Source organism: Herpailurus yagouaroundi, unplaced genomic scaffold (assembly GCF_014898765.1).
Source record: "Herpailurus yagouaroundi ecotype Mexico unplaced genomic scaffold, PumYag 557, whole genome shotgun sequence".
Classification (NCBI taxonomy): Eukaryota; Metazoa; Chordata; class Mammalia; order Carnivora; family Felidae; genus Herpailurus; species Herpailurus yagouaroundi.
In genome coordinates, this window is record NW_024412774.1 from 315098 (window position 1) to 332212 (window position 17115).

Below are 17115 nucleotides of genomic sequence, written 5' to 3' on the forward strand. Positions count from 1 at the left end.
TGAGATGAGATGAGATGAGATGAGATGAGATGAGATGAGATGAGATGAGATGAGATGAGATGAGATATTCTCCAGCGCTTCTTCATTGAACCAAGAATGGCTATTATGTACCAGGAACTGTTTGGCAGTGAAGCAGATAACAGCCCTACCCTTATGAACTGACATTTTGTGTGTGTGTGGAAGGTGGGGTGGGTTAGAATTATTTTTTTAATTACATATGTTTTATGTCAGATGGTATTAGGATGAACTAGGTTCTGTTGAACTAACAAACAAGACCCCACTTTCAGTGGCTCATGTCTGCTTACAGTTGATTTACTAGTCATGCTCTCTGTCCACTGGGGTTGGCAGTTGAGTGGGAGGGGAAAGGGGTGTTGTCCAGCTCATCATGGCTATGACGGGTGTTGCTGGTTACCAGAGCCTCCTTGTCTTGACTCCCTCTGCATCCCCTGCAGCAACAATCACTTGTACAGCATGACTGAGTTTCTCTCTGTGAGATCTGCAACCAGCCACCAGTGGTGTGGAGGAGGAGGTGACAGATCCAAGTGTCAACTGCTGCTGCTGCTGCTGCTGCTGATCAACTGCTGAGATGATGATGGGAGTTTAAGTTCACTGTGATTTCCACACCGAGAATTTGAGGAAGACCAACAAGGAGCTCGGTGGGCTGGGGCTCAAGGAAGACACAGCTCTGGTACGTACGTGGATGGCAACCAGGATTACAGGGACAAGAGGACAGATTGTGAAAACAGAACATGCAACCTGAAAGTGGAGCAAGGACCTAAATATCCAGAACTCCTCCATCAGTTCTGTTTCTACAAGAATGAATATGAATAGTGTAAATAATTCTTGGGTGATGTTATATACACAGAGCACATTTGTTGACAGCCAGCTGGCAAAATTCATACAGCCTTAGCATCACATCCTCAAGAATTAAGATGCTAAGAACTGATGATGTTGAAAGAAAATCAGAAGCTTCCACAGCCCCCAGAAGGACAAATGTACAATTAGTGTATCTCAGAGTCATCTTAGGTCAAGAACATTCTGCTCATGCTATCTTCATTAAATACCATGATGCAACATGTCTGCAGCTGGTAAACTGGACCTGAACATTACTAAGAATGTTTAACATTCTTAGTGGTGTTTAACACACCGGGGCACCTAGCTGACTTATGGTAAAGCATGTGACTCTTGATGTCAGAGTTGTGAGTTCAAACCCCATGTTGGGCATAGAGCTTACATTAAAAAAATAATAATAATAAGTTTAAACATAAATTTATGTTTTATGTTTAGGGTATTTATAGAAGAAAAAAAGACAGTATCATTTTTTTGTTTTCTTATCAAGGTACTGTGTCATTTAAGCCTGGAACGATCCAAATGGGATTTGAGTCTACAAACTGAATCATGGCAAGGAGTGTCAAGTCTGAGGTATGGAGGTGTGATTCTGAAAACCAGCCTCAAGCAGGATTTATATGAACCATGTGTTTTACCCACTTGAGCAGCCAGGGCAATAGTCTGAACTACTAATGGAACAGGTACTGTGAATACGGCTAAATATATTCATGTTTGAAGAGGCATGAGAGCTTGCACAAAGAAGACTAATATGGCAGCCTAGGCTCCACCTGTTACAAGTCCCGTTTTCAGGGTTGGCCCGGCCCTTGGCTGACACCTGGCAACTTGGCTTTTAGAGTTTTGTGTGTATCCCAACTGATAAGCATGTCTCACTGTGCCCAGAATATGCAAACGATGTGATTTATACCGAACACCTGCTTTCCTTCTGGGAGTCTGGAATGTGGTATGTTTTAGACAGAAGGTGCCTACTTGCCTGGTCTTCAGTGCATTGTGTGACCCCCTCAGAAGAGGGAGAGAGAAGAGGGAGAGATTGCATCACAATCTGTCCTCTTGTCCCTGTAATCCTGCTCGGTGTGGAAATCACAGTGAACTTAAACTCCCATCATCATCTCAGTGCATTGTGTGACCCCCTCAGAAGAGGGGAGAAGAGAAGAGAGAAATCCTGCATGTGGATTTCCCCAGACTTCACCTTTCTCCTTATGGTCCACCTGTGTGTCCTTGCTACATCACTACAATAAGCCTTAGCTGTGAGTATGAGGATATGCTGAGTCTCATGAAATCGCCTGGAAATCTCTGGATGTGGGGATGGTCTTGTGGCCCTCAACAGTTTCGCTGCCTAGTTGTATCAAAATTATGTGTAGGATTATTTTGATATCTGTATTCTAAAATGGGGGAGGGGAGAATGGATTTCTGTTTCTCGTTAAAAGGAGCCTCTGGGTCACATGTAATAGATGTGGTATCTAGTGTTTTTACCAAAAAAGGAAAAAAAAAGCCACAAACTTAAATAAAACTAACAAAGAGGAAAGCGATATGTGGATATACGATTTTGAGATTACTATTTACAAAATGTTAAAAAAAAAATAGGGGTGCCTGGCTGGCTCAGTGGGGCATGTGGTCTTAATCTCGGGTTGTAAATTCAAGCCCTACATTGGGTGCAGAGATTACTTAAAAATCTTTAGGGGCGCCTGGGTGGCTCAGTTGGTTAAGCATCTGACTTAGATTCAGGTCATGATCTCACTGTTCATGAATTCAAGCCCCACATCAGGCTCTGTGCTGACAGCTCAGAGCTTGGAGCCTGCTTCGGATTCTGTGTCTCTCTCTCTTTCTGCCCCTACCCCGCTTGCGTTCAGTCTCTCTCTCTCAAAAATAAACATTAAAAAAAATTTTTTTTTAATCTTTAAAAAACAAAACAACTAAAATGTTAAGGAAAAAATAGAAAGTGCCCTTGAACTATCCAGGTATCTAGGTATCACCTCAGCCTAACCAAGTGGACTCTCTGAAGATGGGCCCAGGAGCCACAATTCTAATAGCTCCTCTCAGGTGGGTCTTATGCATGTTTTGATCAGGAACCACTGACCTCTGAGTATGAGAATAATTCGGGTGGAAAGGGCTCAGGTTCTTATTTCAGATGAGCCCACTTCTTGGGTCCTAGGACTTGTGTGGGGGTAGAATACCTATGAGAGCAAGGCTGAAGCACTGGCTGCATATGCAGGAGCTGCACCCTTCAATCCCCAGTCCCTCCATCTCCCTCTTCTAATTCGCACTGGGCTTAGTCTCCAGGCACATATAACCACCACGTGTGGAGTCCCCACTATGGCTTGAGGACACTGTGGCATTGCACACATCTTCTGTACCCAAGTCTCCAGTAGCACCTTCATTGAATGAGGCTGCTCTCGTGACTTGCTGAATGCAGAAATCTCTCAGATGTTTTAGCCAACAGGAATTGTCAAACGGTGTTCACTCCGCTGGGTCTGTTGGGCAGGTCCTTCCCCCCAGGCTCTGCCATCTTCTGAGAGTTATGCAATAGCAGGACCAACTATCCAATCACAAGCAAAGTTCCCATCTGTTCTGTCCAGGCTGCCTAGCCAAGGTGTTTTCCACCTCAACCTCAGAGTCTCATATGAACCACAGCAGCTATATTACTTGAAGTGTTTTATGATGGAAACCAGGTAACTGCCAGAGTGACCTTGGGGGAAGTACATTCAGTACTTGGTTACACAAATTCACACAACTGTCTTGCCACATCTAGTTGTCCCAGGCTATCAGGACCTTTCCAGGTCCCCACTCTGGGGCTGCCTTCTGACTTCCTGGTGATAAGGCTGCTGGAAAATCAAGTCTTGAAAGACTAAGCCATTCCCCTTTAATTCCAGGGACTTCTAAGAAGCCAAGGAGCCTTCCTTCTTCTGGAATGAAATCTAATTTGCTAAACAGAAAAGTCTGACATCTTTCTTTTTGCTCTTGCTTTTTAAATTGTCAACCTACTATGACAGCAACACTGAATCAAAAGAAGGAAAATTGTACCTAATCCCACAAATCAATTGCAGATGTCCTCATGTACTGTGGTTTTTGCTCACCTATAGTTACACATTGTTAATAATTTGTTACCCAAATAAGGAATGTACCACCAGGGAATGAAGTACTACAGAAGGTATAAAATGAAATCCGGGTCTCCTGCCCTACCCTACTCAACAGTCACATTCCATCGATGACTATTAACCATTTCTTTCTTTTTTTAACCATTTCTATTCCAGTTCTTCCTGCGGCCATCTCTATAATTCTGATCTTTTATGGCCTATAGACTTAACTGACTTCCTGCTCTGGTAAGCAGTGTAGATTTGGCTCAGACTGTTGCTCCTCTTTTTGCATCTAATTTGTCATATTACCATTTTGAGCCCTAGTTCTAGTCTCCTAAATAACCTATCGTATTATATTTAAAAGTCCACTTCCTAAGATGAGGATACAGGGATACTCTGTCTCCCCACTATGTCTCTTTCTCCTACTTTACAACAGCTGCAGACTGTACCATCACTGTTAGTGCTGACAACAGTGGTGCTCTACTCCTGCCGTTATGAAACCCTCACATCACAGCTCCGGGTTTCTTTCTTTAAAAAAAGCAAAAAACAAACAAAAAACCCCCAGTATCTCCTGTTTATATCTATGCAAATACTGTTCAGTGAAAGACCAAAACAATCTGATTATGTATCTCTTTCTTTTATTCCAATATCATGAGTCTTCTGCCTCTTCTAAGAAGAAATATTAGCATCAGGGTCAAATGCATGGATCTTATTCATCATAGATTGTAGTTGGCAAGATCTGAAGATCTTTCAGCTTTCCTTCCCCTTCTCTTCCCTTCTCCCTTCCTTTTCCTTCCCTTCTCCCCTTTCCTTCCTCTTTTCTTTCTTGTCCAATAATCTCACTTTTAATTTCACAGTCTGTTCTTGTTTTCATAATTCTCTTTTAAAAAGAGCATCTTGGATTTATTTTTCACCTGAAATTATTTTTTGACCCACTCTTAGAATAAAGCTTTTAAATATTTGGTTCCCTGAATATCTGTTCTCTTTGGGGTCGGTTTTTGTTTCATTTTAGATATTTTTTATTTTATGTTGAAAGCTTTCATCATTTTTCACACCTTGGCTCCCACCCATATTGAAAAGACTATCAAAGAAGATGGGAAATTCCATAGGTGGGTGAGACTGGTTTAATGGCATGCTTTGCTATAGGGTGAAAAGTGCAAGAAGTAGTTGTTAGGATGAAGGTCCTTATAATGCCTAAACAAGGCAGCTTTTGTTCTGGAACATAATCCACCTAATTCTCTAGTCCTTCAAACTGTTTCTAGCACATAACTTTCTCCCTCCTATACTTTTTGCTTGCCCACAGCCAGATACTTACTGCAAGACAAGAAAAAAGGGGGAGGAGGGAGAGGAAATTCAGTTTCAGAACAGATTTTTCAATTAATCCTGTTTTCTCCCACACCTCTCAGTGTACAGCTCTGCCAGGGGACTGTGGCCTCTACTGCAGCCCTCTTCACAGGACCCTGGCTTCAGCCTTTCCCACTCTGCATCTCCAGCTGATGCCCTCACATCTGCTTTCACCTTGCTCAAATTTGCAGGTATGGCCTCTCCCACTTTCTTCACCATGGTTGATTTACAGTTCAGTCTTTTTTTTGAACATGTTGCTGAATGACTTTTTAAAATGTTTATTTATTTTTGAGAGAGAGAGAACGAGCAAGCAGGGGAGGGGTAGAGAGAGTGGGAGACAGAAGATCTGAAGCAGACTCTGTGCTGACAGCAGCCAGCCTAATGTGGGACTCAAATTCATGAACCATGAGATCATGACCTGAGCCAAAGGCAGACACTTAACCAACTGAGCCACCCAGGCGCCCCTGAGCTGACCTTCTTAACCAACCATCTGTGTACATGTTTTTTTATGTGGTTGTAATGTTTTGTGTAAATACTACTTTGGGTCCTGTTTTCACTTTACCTGATATATATATATGTATACATACATACATACATACATACATACATACATACATACATTTTCTAAGAAGGCTCCATGCCCAATGTGGGGCTTAAACTCATGACCCCTGAGATCAAGAGTTGCATGCTCCACCGGCTGAGTAGCCAGTCAGTGATAAATATTTTTCATATTGCTATACATCCAGCTCTGATTACAGTCAACCTAACTGGGCAACAAAGTTAAATTAGAGCACAACAGAGTCTGACATTTTCATTTTTTTTTTTTTTTTTTTTTTTTTTTTTTTTTTTAGAGAGCTTGAGTAGGGGAGAGGTGCAGAGGGAGAGAGAGAATCTTAAGCAGACTCCACACTCAGCGCTGAGCCCAATGTGGGGGGTCAATCCTACAATCCTGGGATCATGGCCTGGGATCTTGAGCTGAAATCAAGAGTCAGACACTCAACCAACTGAGCCACCCAAGCGCCCCCAGAGTCTACTTTTAATTCCAATAAAAACCATTTCAGAAGACTTCCCATCCTTAGACCTCCTCCAGTTCATGTTAACTGCTGGTTTACATTGATCATTTCTGGTTACATATTTCATCACTCAGTACCAACTTCACCATGCAATGATTTCATTTTAGACAGTGTTTGGGGCTTTACATCAAGAATATCTTCCAATCCATTATTTCTAGGAATGTGTTGCAGGGACAATGTCTGAGTAAGTTTGGGTGGTTGTTTTCACTAAAAAGATTATTTGGTGGGTATACTTACATTTTGAATTTCCTAACTCCTACTAAGAGCTCTGACTGAAAAATTTAAATCAGTGATCATGTTCATAGTTTCTCATCTAAATGCAGAAGTAAACACATTTTAATGTATACAAATTACTTGTGCTACATTTGGGAACTGTAAGCTCTTGGGTTTTACTGCCAGAGGTTCTGATTTAGTAGATCAAGGTAAGCTTGGTAATATGCAGTTTCAATGAACACTCCAAGCAAATCTGATATATGTGGTCATTAGAGCACACTCTGAGAGTCATACCTTGGTCACCTGATGTCTAATAAAGGTTTTGCAGTGAGCTTTTCCATCTTGATTATTCAGAGTTTCTCTCCCATGAATTTTTTCATGTTGAATAAGGGATGTAACATAACTGAAAACTTTCCCGCATTCGTTACATTCATAGGGTTTTTCTCCAGTATGAATTCTCTGATGCCTAGTAAGTTGACATCGCTGACTAAAGGCCTTTTCACAATGATTACATTCATAGGGTTTCTCGCCAGTGTGTGTCCTCTCGTGTTTTGTAAGAGTTGACCGATCATTAAAGGCTTTCCCACAGTCAATACATTCGTAGGGCTTTTCTCCAGTATGTGTTCTCTGATGTTCAATAAGGCGTGACTTCTGACTGAAGGCTTTAAAACACATGTTACACTGATACGGCTTGTCTCCAATGTGTGTTCTTTGATGCACAATAAGGGGAGATCTCTGGCTGAAAGCTTTTCCACAATGACTACACTCATAAGGTTTCTCTCCAGTATGGGTTCGCTGGTGCACAACAAGCTGTGATCGCTGCCGAAAAGATTTCCCACAGTCATTACATTCGTATGGTTTCTCTCCAGAATGAATTCTCTGATGTGAAAGAAGGTGAGAGCTCCCAGCAAAGGCTTTCCCACACTGATTACATTCAAAAGGTTTCTCTCCAGTATGAGTTCTCTGATGCTCAATAAGGTGAGAGCTCCCAGTGAAAGCTTTATCACACTGATTGCATTTATATGGTTTCTCTCCAGTGTGAATTCGCAGATGCCTAATAAGCTGAGTGCTTCTAATGAAGGACTTTCCACACTGGTTACATTCATAGGGTTTCTCTCCAGTGTGAGTCCTTTTGTGTGCAACAAAGTCAGAACTTTGGCTGAAGGACTTTCCACAATGACCACACTCATAAGGTTTCTCTCCAGTATGAATTCTCTGGTGTACAATAAGGTTAGAGTTCCACCTGAAAGATTTTCCACATTCATTACATTTATATGGTTTTTCTCCGGTGTGAGTTCGCTGATGCCTAATAAGTTTGGAACTCTGGGTGAAGGATTTCCCACACTGGTTACATTCATAGGGCTTCTCTCCAGTGTGGGTTCTCTGGTGTACAACAAGGTCATAGCTCTGGCTGAAAGACTTCCCACACAGAGAACATTCATAGGGCTTTTCTCCAGTGTGTGTTCTCTGGTGTACAACAAGCTTAGAGCAACAGCTGAAAGATTTTCCACATTGATTACATGCATGTGGCTTCTTTCCAGTCTGAATGATGTCACAGTCAGTAAAAGATGACGCCTCATGGAAGGTATTACATTCCTCCTCACATCTAAATGGTGCTTCTTCAGGACCACTTATCACAGTTTGTACAAGGCATTTGTCACACTCATACTGGAGTTCTCTAAAATGCATTGGTTTGTGTTCATTCATAGACATGCTATGATTAATGATGTTTCTATAGTCTGTACAGTCATCGCTGCTCTCTGCTGAAAAAATTCTATTATGGTATTGAAGGGAGGTATCATAGTTGAAAGAGTCACTACTGACAGTATATTCATAAGGCTTTTTATTTCTCGTTTCAACATTTGTAAATTTATTCAAGGAAATGCTCTGATAGAAGGCGCTAGGACTTTGGTGATTTTCATGGGGCTTCAGATCAGCCCAGCCTTTCTCATGATTAATGAAAACTGAATTCTGTTTCAATTTTTTAACCTGTGACTCAAGTGTATGGAAATGTGCTCTTGTGGGTAATGTTGGAGGTAGAAGTCTTAAATTCAGGTAACTTCCCCCAAGGTCAGGCTCACAATGTTTCCCGTGAGCAAACGGTCTTTCTGGGGTGAGTATCGTTTGACTCAAAGGGTCTTCCTGGTGCTCCCTTAGCTGGTCCCTCCAATCCTGCCTTCCTCCCAATGTTACCAACCAGGGGCCCTCCTCCTGTATGCAGCATTTCATTTCTGTGTTGTGGAATGGTTCTTCCACAGCAGTATCCTCTTTAGAAGCTGACTCTTCCTTTTCAAGTGTATTCTTCCAGTCTGAAAGAAATCCAAAATACTGAATTACTGGATATGTATTAGAGGGAGAGGATGGGATGAAGGAGACCCACCTAGTATAAGAGGGGTCTCTGGGTTTGTTTCTAACCCATGGATTGTAATTTCATGCAGGATGTGGGGGGGAAAAAGATGGATCAGCAAACAGGAAATCAGTGATAAAGTATAAAAAACAAGCAAAGATACTGGGGGACTGGTCCCCAAAGAAGGAGCAGAGAAATAAGAATAAGCAGGGGAGGGTAAAGAATAAAGGAGAAATCCACAAAAAGAATCGGGGTCGGGGGGGGTCTGAAGGTATACAGCCCCCAATAACCACAAAAGATACCTACGTTCTAATTGCTGGAACCTGTGAATATGGTACCTGGTTGGGAAAAAGGGTCTTTGCAGATGTGTAAGTTAAGGAACTTGAGATAGGGAGAGTATCTGTGTGGGCCCTAAATGTCACCAGGAGTGTCCTTATAAAAGGGAGGTAGAGAGAGATTTGACACACACAGAGAAGGTGATATGAACACAGAACAAAGAGATTTAGAGATGCTGGCCTTAAAGACTGAAGTGATTTGGGGACAAACCAAGGAATGCTGCAGCCACCAGAAGTGGGAAGAAACAAGGAACAGATTTCCTTCTGGACCCTTCCAAGGGAGCATGACTCTGCTGCCATGGTATTGATTTCAGGTTCCTGGCCTCCAAAACTAGAAGAATCAATTTGTGTTGTTTTAACCCACCCAACTGGTAATATTACAGCAGCCATGGGAAATTAATACAGGGGCCTATCTGGTGCCTCAATCTAGATTATTGATCCAGAATCTTACTCTATTTATTTTCTGGTTCTGGATCTTGAAACAGGATCCCAAACATCAACACTGACTTAATATTCATAACACACTATTTCTATTGTTTCTTCAGGCTACCCACAGAAAAAAAGACTCTTTCACCACTCCATAGTCAATGCCACCGACACCCCAGAAAAGCACTATCGTCCTTGAAACAGTGTGGTTGGCCAGGCTGGGTTGCAACTGGGCTTCACTAACCAGCAACTTCTGAAGCTCATTCTCCTCGGTGGTAAGCCAGGAATAAAAATCCTTAGCTTACAGGGTTTGATGCACAAATGAACTGATCTGTGAGTCCTACATGGTGCCTGGCACAGAGTGCACTGTTAGTTCATGGTACCATTGATATCATCACCCCTGATTGTCCTAACAAGCTTTCCTCCCTCTGTTGAAATAGTGGGCCTCTAACAAGTGCTATAGGTTCCCAGCTCAGGACCCTTGCCTGAGTTCTCCAAGATTCCCCCTTTAAGTGTCACTCTTCCTATTTCAGGTGTATAGCTGCCCACATTTAGTACTATCAAGGCCTCTGCTCAAGTCCCCATGCTTCACTCTCCATGTCGGCCATGGAGACAGGGATCCTCCATTTGGCAAAATGTTAACTATACTCTGTGGCCCTCCTTTAACTCCAGGAGGACATTTCCGACTTGGACAAAGTCCTTATCTAAGCTCAACACCCTCCACGAGCAATGCTGTTCTCCTTCCCAAGACTCTGTTGTGTTCCCTTGTGATGTTGCCTTGGAATCCCTAATGATCAGAACTTTTTCAAATGAAACAATGAAGGGGAGTGAAAAGGTATTTGGGGACGAGAAGGAGGAAAGAAGTCTTTGGGTGGCTAAAGGTGTCTAAATTGTGTCTGGTCATTGGGAACTGGGCAAAGGAGGTCAGACATTTTTCAGCAGTGTCTCCATTAAGATTTCAAAATGAGGAAAACAGAGATAGTGATGTCTATGACTGATGAGAATAAAGATGCTGCCCATAAACTGAATTCAGGATGGCATCATGAGAATGACCAAGAACAAGTAAAAGTGGGTGACGCTTCAGAGGGAAAAATAACAATAATAGAGGCTGCAAGTGCGAGTTATAGGGTAAGAAGCAACAAGAGCACATAAGATAAACTCAATGCCTCTGGCTAGGGGAACACAGAAGGCAGTGTGAAGGTCGAAGATGGTGTGAAGGATACACATGATGCTTCCTGCTAACTGAAAGCAGCCAGTTAAGAAAGGCCATGTACTGCAGGATTCCAACTATAGGACATACTAAAAAAGGTAAAACCAGAGAGAGTAAAACAACCAGTGGTTTCCAGGAGTTAGGGTGGAGGGAGGAAGGAACAGGTGGAGCAGAGAGGATATTTAGGGCAGTGGAATTATTTTGCATGATACTATGATAGATATATGGCATCATACATTTGCCCAAACCCATACAGTGTACAACACCAAGAGTGAACCTGATGTAAACTATTGATCTCTATTGGTAATAATGGGTTAATACAGCTTCACCCATTGTTTTCTTTTTAGAGAGAGAGAGAGCACACACGTGCATGCAGCGTACACACCCGTGAATGGGGGAGGTGCAAAGAGAGGGAGAGCCTAAGCAGGCTCCGTGCCCAGTGTGGACTCTGAGACCATGACCTGAGCTGAAATAAACAGCTGGACACTCAACCGACTGAGCCACCCAGGCGCCCCATACAGCTTCACCCATTGTAACGAAAGTACCACAGCATATAAAATATTAATAACAGAGGAAACTGTGTGTGTGTGGTGGGGGAGGGAAGGGTGAAATATGGGAACTCTGTACTTTCTGCCCAACTTTCTGTAAACATAAAACTGCTCTAATAAATAAAATCTATTAATTAAAACAGAACAGCAGCAAAAATCAGAAGCAGCCCAATTAGTTAGGATGATGCACATATGTGTTCTAAATTGATCGTAGAAATGGATGCACATTCTGTGAATATACTAAAACCCTCTGCATACTTTAAATTAGTGCGTTGTATGGTATGTGCATTGTATCTGACACAGCTATTAAAAAAGAGTTCCAACCAGGCTGCCACACTGGGATGTATCAGGAAGTGGATGAGAAGAGGTGGGAAAATAAGTCCAGGAACTGATTTAGTAGAAATCCTTCTGGAAGAAATAGGTCGTTGCCACTTCCCGGGATGCACAAGTTCTCACCATACCTCTGGATCATCTAGTAGTTATGGGAATGTCCAACATGGAGGAGGGATGGACACCCAACTACAGGGTAAAGACCAGGCCTGAAGGAGAAGTCTGAGGAGTCGCTGCCTTGGGTGGAAGTCAGGACGAAGGACTCAAGGAAAAGGGGGCACAAGGAGCTGGGAGTAGATGAAACAAGCAGCTAAGGGATGAAGACCAAGGGAAGATGGGAACAGAAAAGAACCTGTACATAAGAAATGTCAGGACAACAATGATGTGTTTTTCATGGACTGGGGATGGAGGGATGGGTTGATGTGGCTGAGAATGAGGCTTTTTGGACACCTGAGGAAGCTCCCTGCTCCTCCTCCCCTCCTAGGACCCAGGGTCCTGGGGAGAGCTCTCTGGCCCCCTTAACTCACCAGGCCTCTGATTTCCTCTCACCTCTGGGAGGTCCATGCTCTGCCCTCCATGGGTCTTGTCCTTGCTCCAGCCAGCAGATCACAGCCGGTTTCGAAAAAAGAAGCCCTGGTCATTGGGGGGAAAACAAAGGACTTTGTGCTCTGTTTGAGGAAGAGGAGAACTATGTCCTCTAGCCCAGCCCTCAGTCCTGGGGTTAGATGTGGATGGACTAGGAAGGCCCTGCACATCCCGAAAAAACTCCCAGCAAAACTCTTGGCTCCTTAGAGGCAGAAAAGTGGCAATATCCGGGATCTGCATCTCAAAGGAACCCATTTCTAGAATGTTCTGGCCCAGCCCAGGCATACCCTTAAGAGCCAGAGCTTTGAGTCCCTGAAGCAGAACACTGCTGTGATGGGCGGAGCCTATCTTACCCAGGAAGGCTAGGTGGCTGCAGGTCTCCAGAGTCACGTTGCGGTACAGCGTCCTCTGGGCTGGATCCAGCTGTCCCCACTCCTCCCGCGTGAAGGTCACAGCCACATCCTTGAAGCTCACAGGTGGCTGAAACATCACCTGTATCATCATACATTGTGGACGCTGGGTAGGGGGGATGGGGCAGCATGGGGAGGGAGAGGACGTGGGCCGAGGATGACCCCCATGAGCACTCATGGGGTTCCCACCTTTGGGACCAAGCCCAGACCCAGGCCCATGGTGTTTTCACTTCTCTCTGAGTGTCTCATCTACCCCTGGTCACACTGGTGCTTCTGATTTCCTGTACTGGGAAACAACAGGAATCCCACTCAGACATCCCATCTCTCACTTCTCTACAAAGTCACAAATTTGAAGCCAAAGAGGAGGTTCTAAATCAGGGGTCTGCAAACTTTGGCCTGCAGGACAAATAAGGGCTGTGGCATGTTTTTTATAAGGCTAATGCTGTGAGCTGCATTGTTTCCCCCCAAATTCACATGTTGAGGGCCTACCCCCCAAAGTGACAGGGACTTTACCCAGAAGTAATTAAGGCTAATGTAGGTCATGAGGGCAGGGCTCTAGTGTGATGAGATTGGTGTCCTCATAAGAGGAAGCAGGGACACCAGAGGCCTCTCTCCCTACCACGTGAGGACACAGAGGAGGTGCCACCAGCAAGCCAGAAAGACAGTCCTCACCAGAAAGCAACGCTGTTGACACCTTGATCTTGGATTTCCAGTTTGCAGAACTATGAGAAAATAAACGTCTGTTGCTTACTCCACCCAGCCTGTGGTATTTCATCATAGCAGCACGAACGGACTAATATAGCTAAGAATGGATTTTTACATTTTTAAATCCATTTTTCACCATGTGTGAAAAGGATGGGACAAAGGCTGTATGTGGTCCACAGAGCCTAAAATAGTTCCTACCTGGCCCTTTATAGAGAGTGCTAGGTGAAGCCTACTTTCAAGGAAGGCCGCCAGCAGGCAAAAAGCCATGTGTCCTGGCCTCGGGGGCCAGGCCTGAGGTAGCATCTCAGCTTCATGACTCACTTGAGGAACACCTGGACATGTCCCTGAACTCCTCTGGCTTGAGCTGCTGTCCCTCATGAAGACAGTCTCCCGCATCAGGAAGTCTCACAGGACGTGAGGGGCAGTGACCCCCAGGCACCCAGTAAGCACACAGATAATGGGTGTGGTGATGGGACCCTGAACAAGGTCAGGGACCTGCTCCTCACCCCACTGTGTGCTGCACTGTGAGCCATCTAAGGGCGACTATGGCACTTTAAGGGGACACTCTCAGTGGCCCTCCTGAGTAGTCTCAGTGAGGGTCAAGGGCCCATTGTGGCTAAATGGGGTATGGAGGCCTAGTTCTGCCCATCCTTGATAACTTGCTGAGCAGCCGTCACAAACAGTCTGAGCCACAGGGCACCAGCTGTCCCAGGAGACCAGGTGTGGAAGCCTCATGCTGGGTCTGATCCTAGAAGCTCCTGGCTTATCCATACAGGGAAGGTGCTTTATCTGCAAAGAGCCCTTGGCTTCCACATGAAGGCTAAGGACAACATTACAGTGCTCTTATGGGCTGGCCTGAGGACCTGGGTGCTAGTCCTGGACCCATTTTGCACCTGAGGAGACTGAGGCAAAGAGAGAAAAGGTCCCTAACTCACCTGGGATGGGACTGGCTGAGAATGTGCTTCCATTTCCTCCTCATACCTGAAGAAGCTGTTGTGGAGAGGGCAGGGATCCTCAGAAGGCAGGGCTGGCGAAAGAGGGAGCAATTAGCAATTCAGCCCCTCCTCAGTAAGCCCATGGGACAGAAACTACCCACAACCCCAACAAAGGAGAGGCCTGCCAATGCCATCTGAGGAACATCCCCCTGGGGTTTGAGTAGCTGGGAGATAGGGCTCTGAACAGTTTCCTAAAAGTCCAAGGCTCTGAGGTCAGCTCTGGCAGCCAAGCCAGCTTTCCAGATGTGGAGTGGGCCAGCCAGCCCAGGTCCGAGCCTAGCGATGGACATGGGCTGCCCTAGGCTCAAGGTAAATGCCCAGTCACATGCTGGTGTGTCTGAACTGTGACCCCACAGATACACAGCCATCCCTAGACACCTAAGTAAAGGACTGGCCAGTTTCTCCTGTCATTTCAAGAGACTAAATCGGAGGAGATAGAAGCAGAGTGTTAAGACAATTGTACGATTTTAAGATACCTCAATGAAACATCAGCTAATTTCCCACGAAAACTGCACAATTTTTGAATACCAGTGACACATGAACTGGCTTCAAAAAGAAAAAAAGACTCACAATTTTAAAATATCACAATAAAACATCAGCTGGTTTCCAAAAATGGGGGTAAGGGGAATGGGGACAAGGAGGATAAAAATCCCCAGGAGGACAACTAAGGGCTCTGTAGGGGGTGTCACCCCGGGTATGTGCTCCCCCAAGCTACTCTGGAGGTGCAGGACACTGCCCCCGCGTGGGGTGTGCCCATCACCTGCTGCTTTACTTGTTCGCCATTGCTTCCCATACCCTACTTGTCTAATAGCTTGGCTGCAGGCATGTGACTGTCCCACTGAGACAGCCGGGTGAGAATCCCATGAAATATGGCCGCCAAACCTTCCCCATATTTGGCTCCTGCTCACCCACTTGCACCAGAAGCACACCCACACCTGTGTACGCCCACACACCAACTCTCGTCACTGGTCATTTGGGATGACCCAACATTCCAGAAATATATGCTGCATTTGTGTGTCTGTTCACATGGACCTCCTGCTCATTCCGCCAGATGGCACCTTTCATTTGCATGGTGCCATCCAGGTCACAAAGAACCTTGAACCCTCATCCCCTTGAAACTCAGAACAGCTACCGTCTGGGCTGGAGGCCCATGGAGACTCGGGACTCTCATTGCTTCTGGGAGGCAGATGCTCACTCTTCTCCAAGGACTGAATGCTAGCATTTTTCTTGTTCTACTTTCTCTGTAAAACCATTTCCCCAGAGAATCAAAAAGCACTCACATATTGGGGAAATCATGCTCTCCCCATGCTTCACATTTGTGGCAGTTCTCACCTCTGCCTTCAAATGTCCGGATAGTCTCCTCTACCAGTGTCATCTCCTCTTCGAGCTTTTCCAGGTGCTGGGTTTCTCATAGGTCCTGAGCTCCGCGGAGAGTATGCTGGGGGCAGCCCCTAGCCACAGTCAGCAGGAGCACGGTGGTTGCAGATGGGCCAGGACCTCAGCACCTGCAACTGCTGGAGCCACAAAGGCACCAGAGGCAGCTTCCCACTGTTCTCCCACTTCCAAGACAGTCTCTTTCGATAATTCTGCTGATTCCAATGCAGCGAGGTCTGAGAACTCCTTTTCTGAGCTTAATTCTGCAGACACTCTCTTCTGGTCATCACCTTCGTGGTGGGTCCCAATCTCTCTCACAGAGACCTCATATTCTTCAGGCAAATAGAGCACCCAAGTCCTCTGAGAATTGCTGTAAAAAGGGGAGAGTGCTGAGCAACAAATTCAATACTGAAGCGGAAGATGATGGCTTCAAAACGCAGGGCTGTGTCTGACCTTGGCGCTCAGGCCAGTACAGATAAGGCAGCAATAAACATGCAAGAAACAGAATGCCAGAATGTTTCGAATAGCTGTCAAATAAGAAATTTTAGAGGAAAACCATTTATATCCTACTAAAAAATGTTAAAGTCAGAACATAAGTCTGTGACAAAAACTTCAACTTTCAACTTTAGAGCTGGTGTGAGTACGCATTTACCTGACTCCCAGAACAACCCCCACCCCAAGAAGGCAAAAGTTCCATCCATCTATAACAATGCTGGAATGGCCACACCGTCCACAGCACACCTAACATACTGTGTGCATAACAGGTTGTGTAACTCAGCAGGCCTAGATTATCCATGACTCGCACGTTTCAAAGAAAGGCCTGTTCCCTGACCAGCTAGCTGCTGGGAGGTAACCTCTGAGCTCTTAGGGATATCCTACCTGATAAATTGTCTCTGTTTACTTGGGGACACCGTACAGTGTGCATCAGGCTCAACTAAAGGACCAGGCCATGAAAAGAACCCCATCTCCAGGAAGTGTGAGAAAGTTGGCCCTTTCTGCACAGCTGTGGTTCTCAACTGGGAGCAGGGGTGCCCTCAAGGGACATCTGGCAATGTCTGAAGACACGTGGTTGTCACAACTTGTAGAGGGTGGGCAGAGGTGAGAGGGGCACTAAACATTTCCCCCACCTGAGGACGACTCGGCCTCCAATGTCAACAGTGCCAAGATTTCCTAGCCTGGAAATGATTAACTCTCTGGTCTTCACATGTGTACTGAGAATCTGAGAATGATGCTTCAAGTCCTTTCTTTCTTTCTTTCTTTCTTTCTTTCTTTCTTTCTTTCTTTCTTTCTTTCTTTCTTT

At 44.9% G+C, this 17115-nt stretch overlaps 1 protein-coding gene across 11 annotated transcripts in view; it reads right to left on the minus strand.

Moving 5' to 3' along the window:
• Positions 1-17115, minus strand: part of LOC121023390 (zinc finger protein 8-like) — a 39663-nt gene that overhangs the window by 18429 nt on the left and 4119 nt on the right. For 4 of the 11 annotated variants that reach the window (XM_040465214.1, XM_040465213.1, XM_040465217.1 and 1 more), the window contains 5 exons: positions 15774-16185; positions 14382-14473; positions 12685-12823; positions 12296-12379; positions 6270-8859 (listed from right to left, as the gene is read on the minus strand). In XM_040465214.1, the coding sequence (XP_040321148.1) occupies positions 6839-8859; positions 12296-12379; positions 12685-12823; positions 14382-14473; positions 15774-15816 (2379 nt within the window). In that variant the 5' untranslated portion in view covers positions 15817-16185 and the 3' untranslated portion in view covers positions 6270-6838. The other 7 variants (XM_040465218.1, XM_040465219.1, XM_040465221.1 and 4 more) reach the window with 7 other exon arrangements.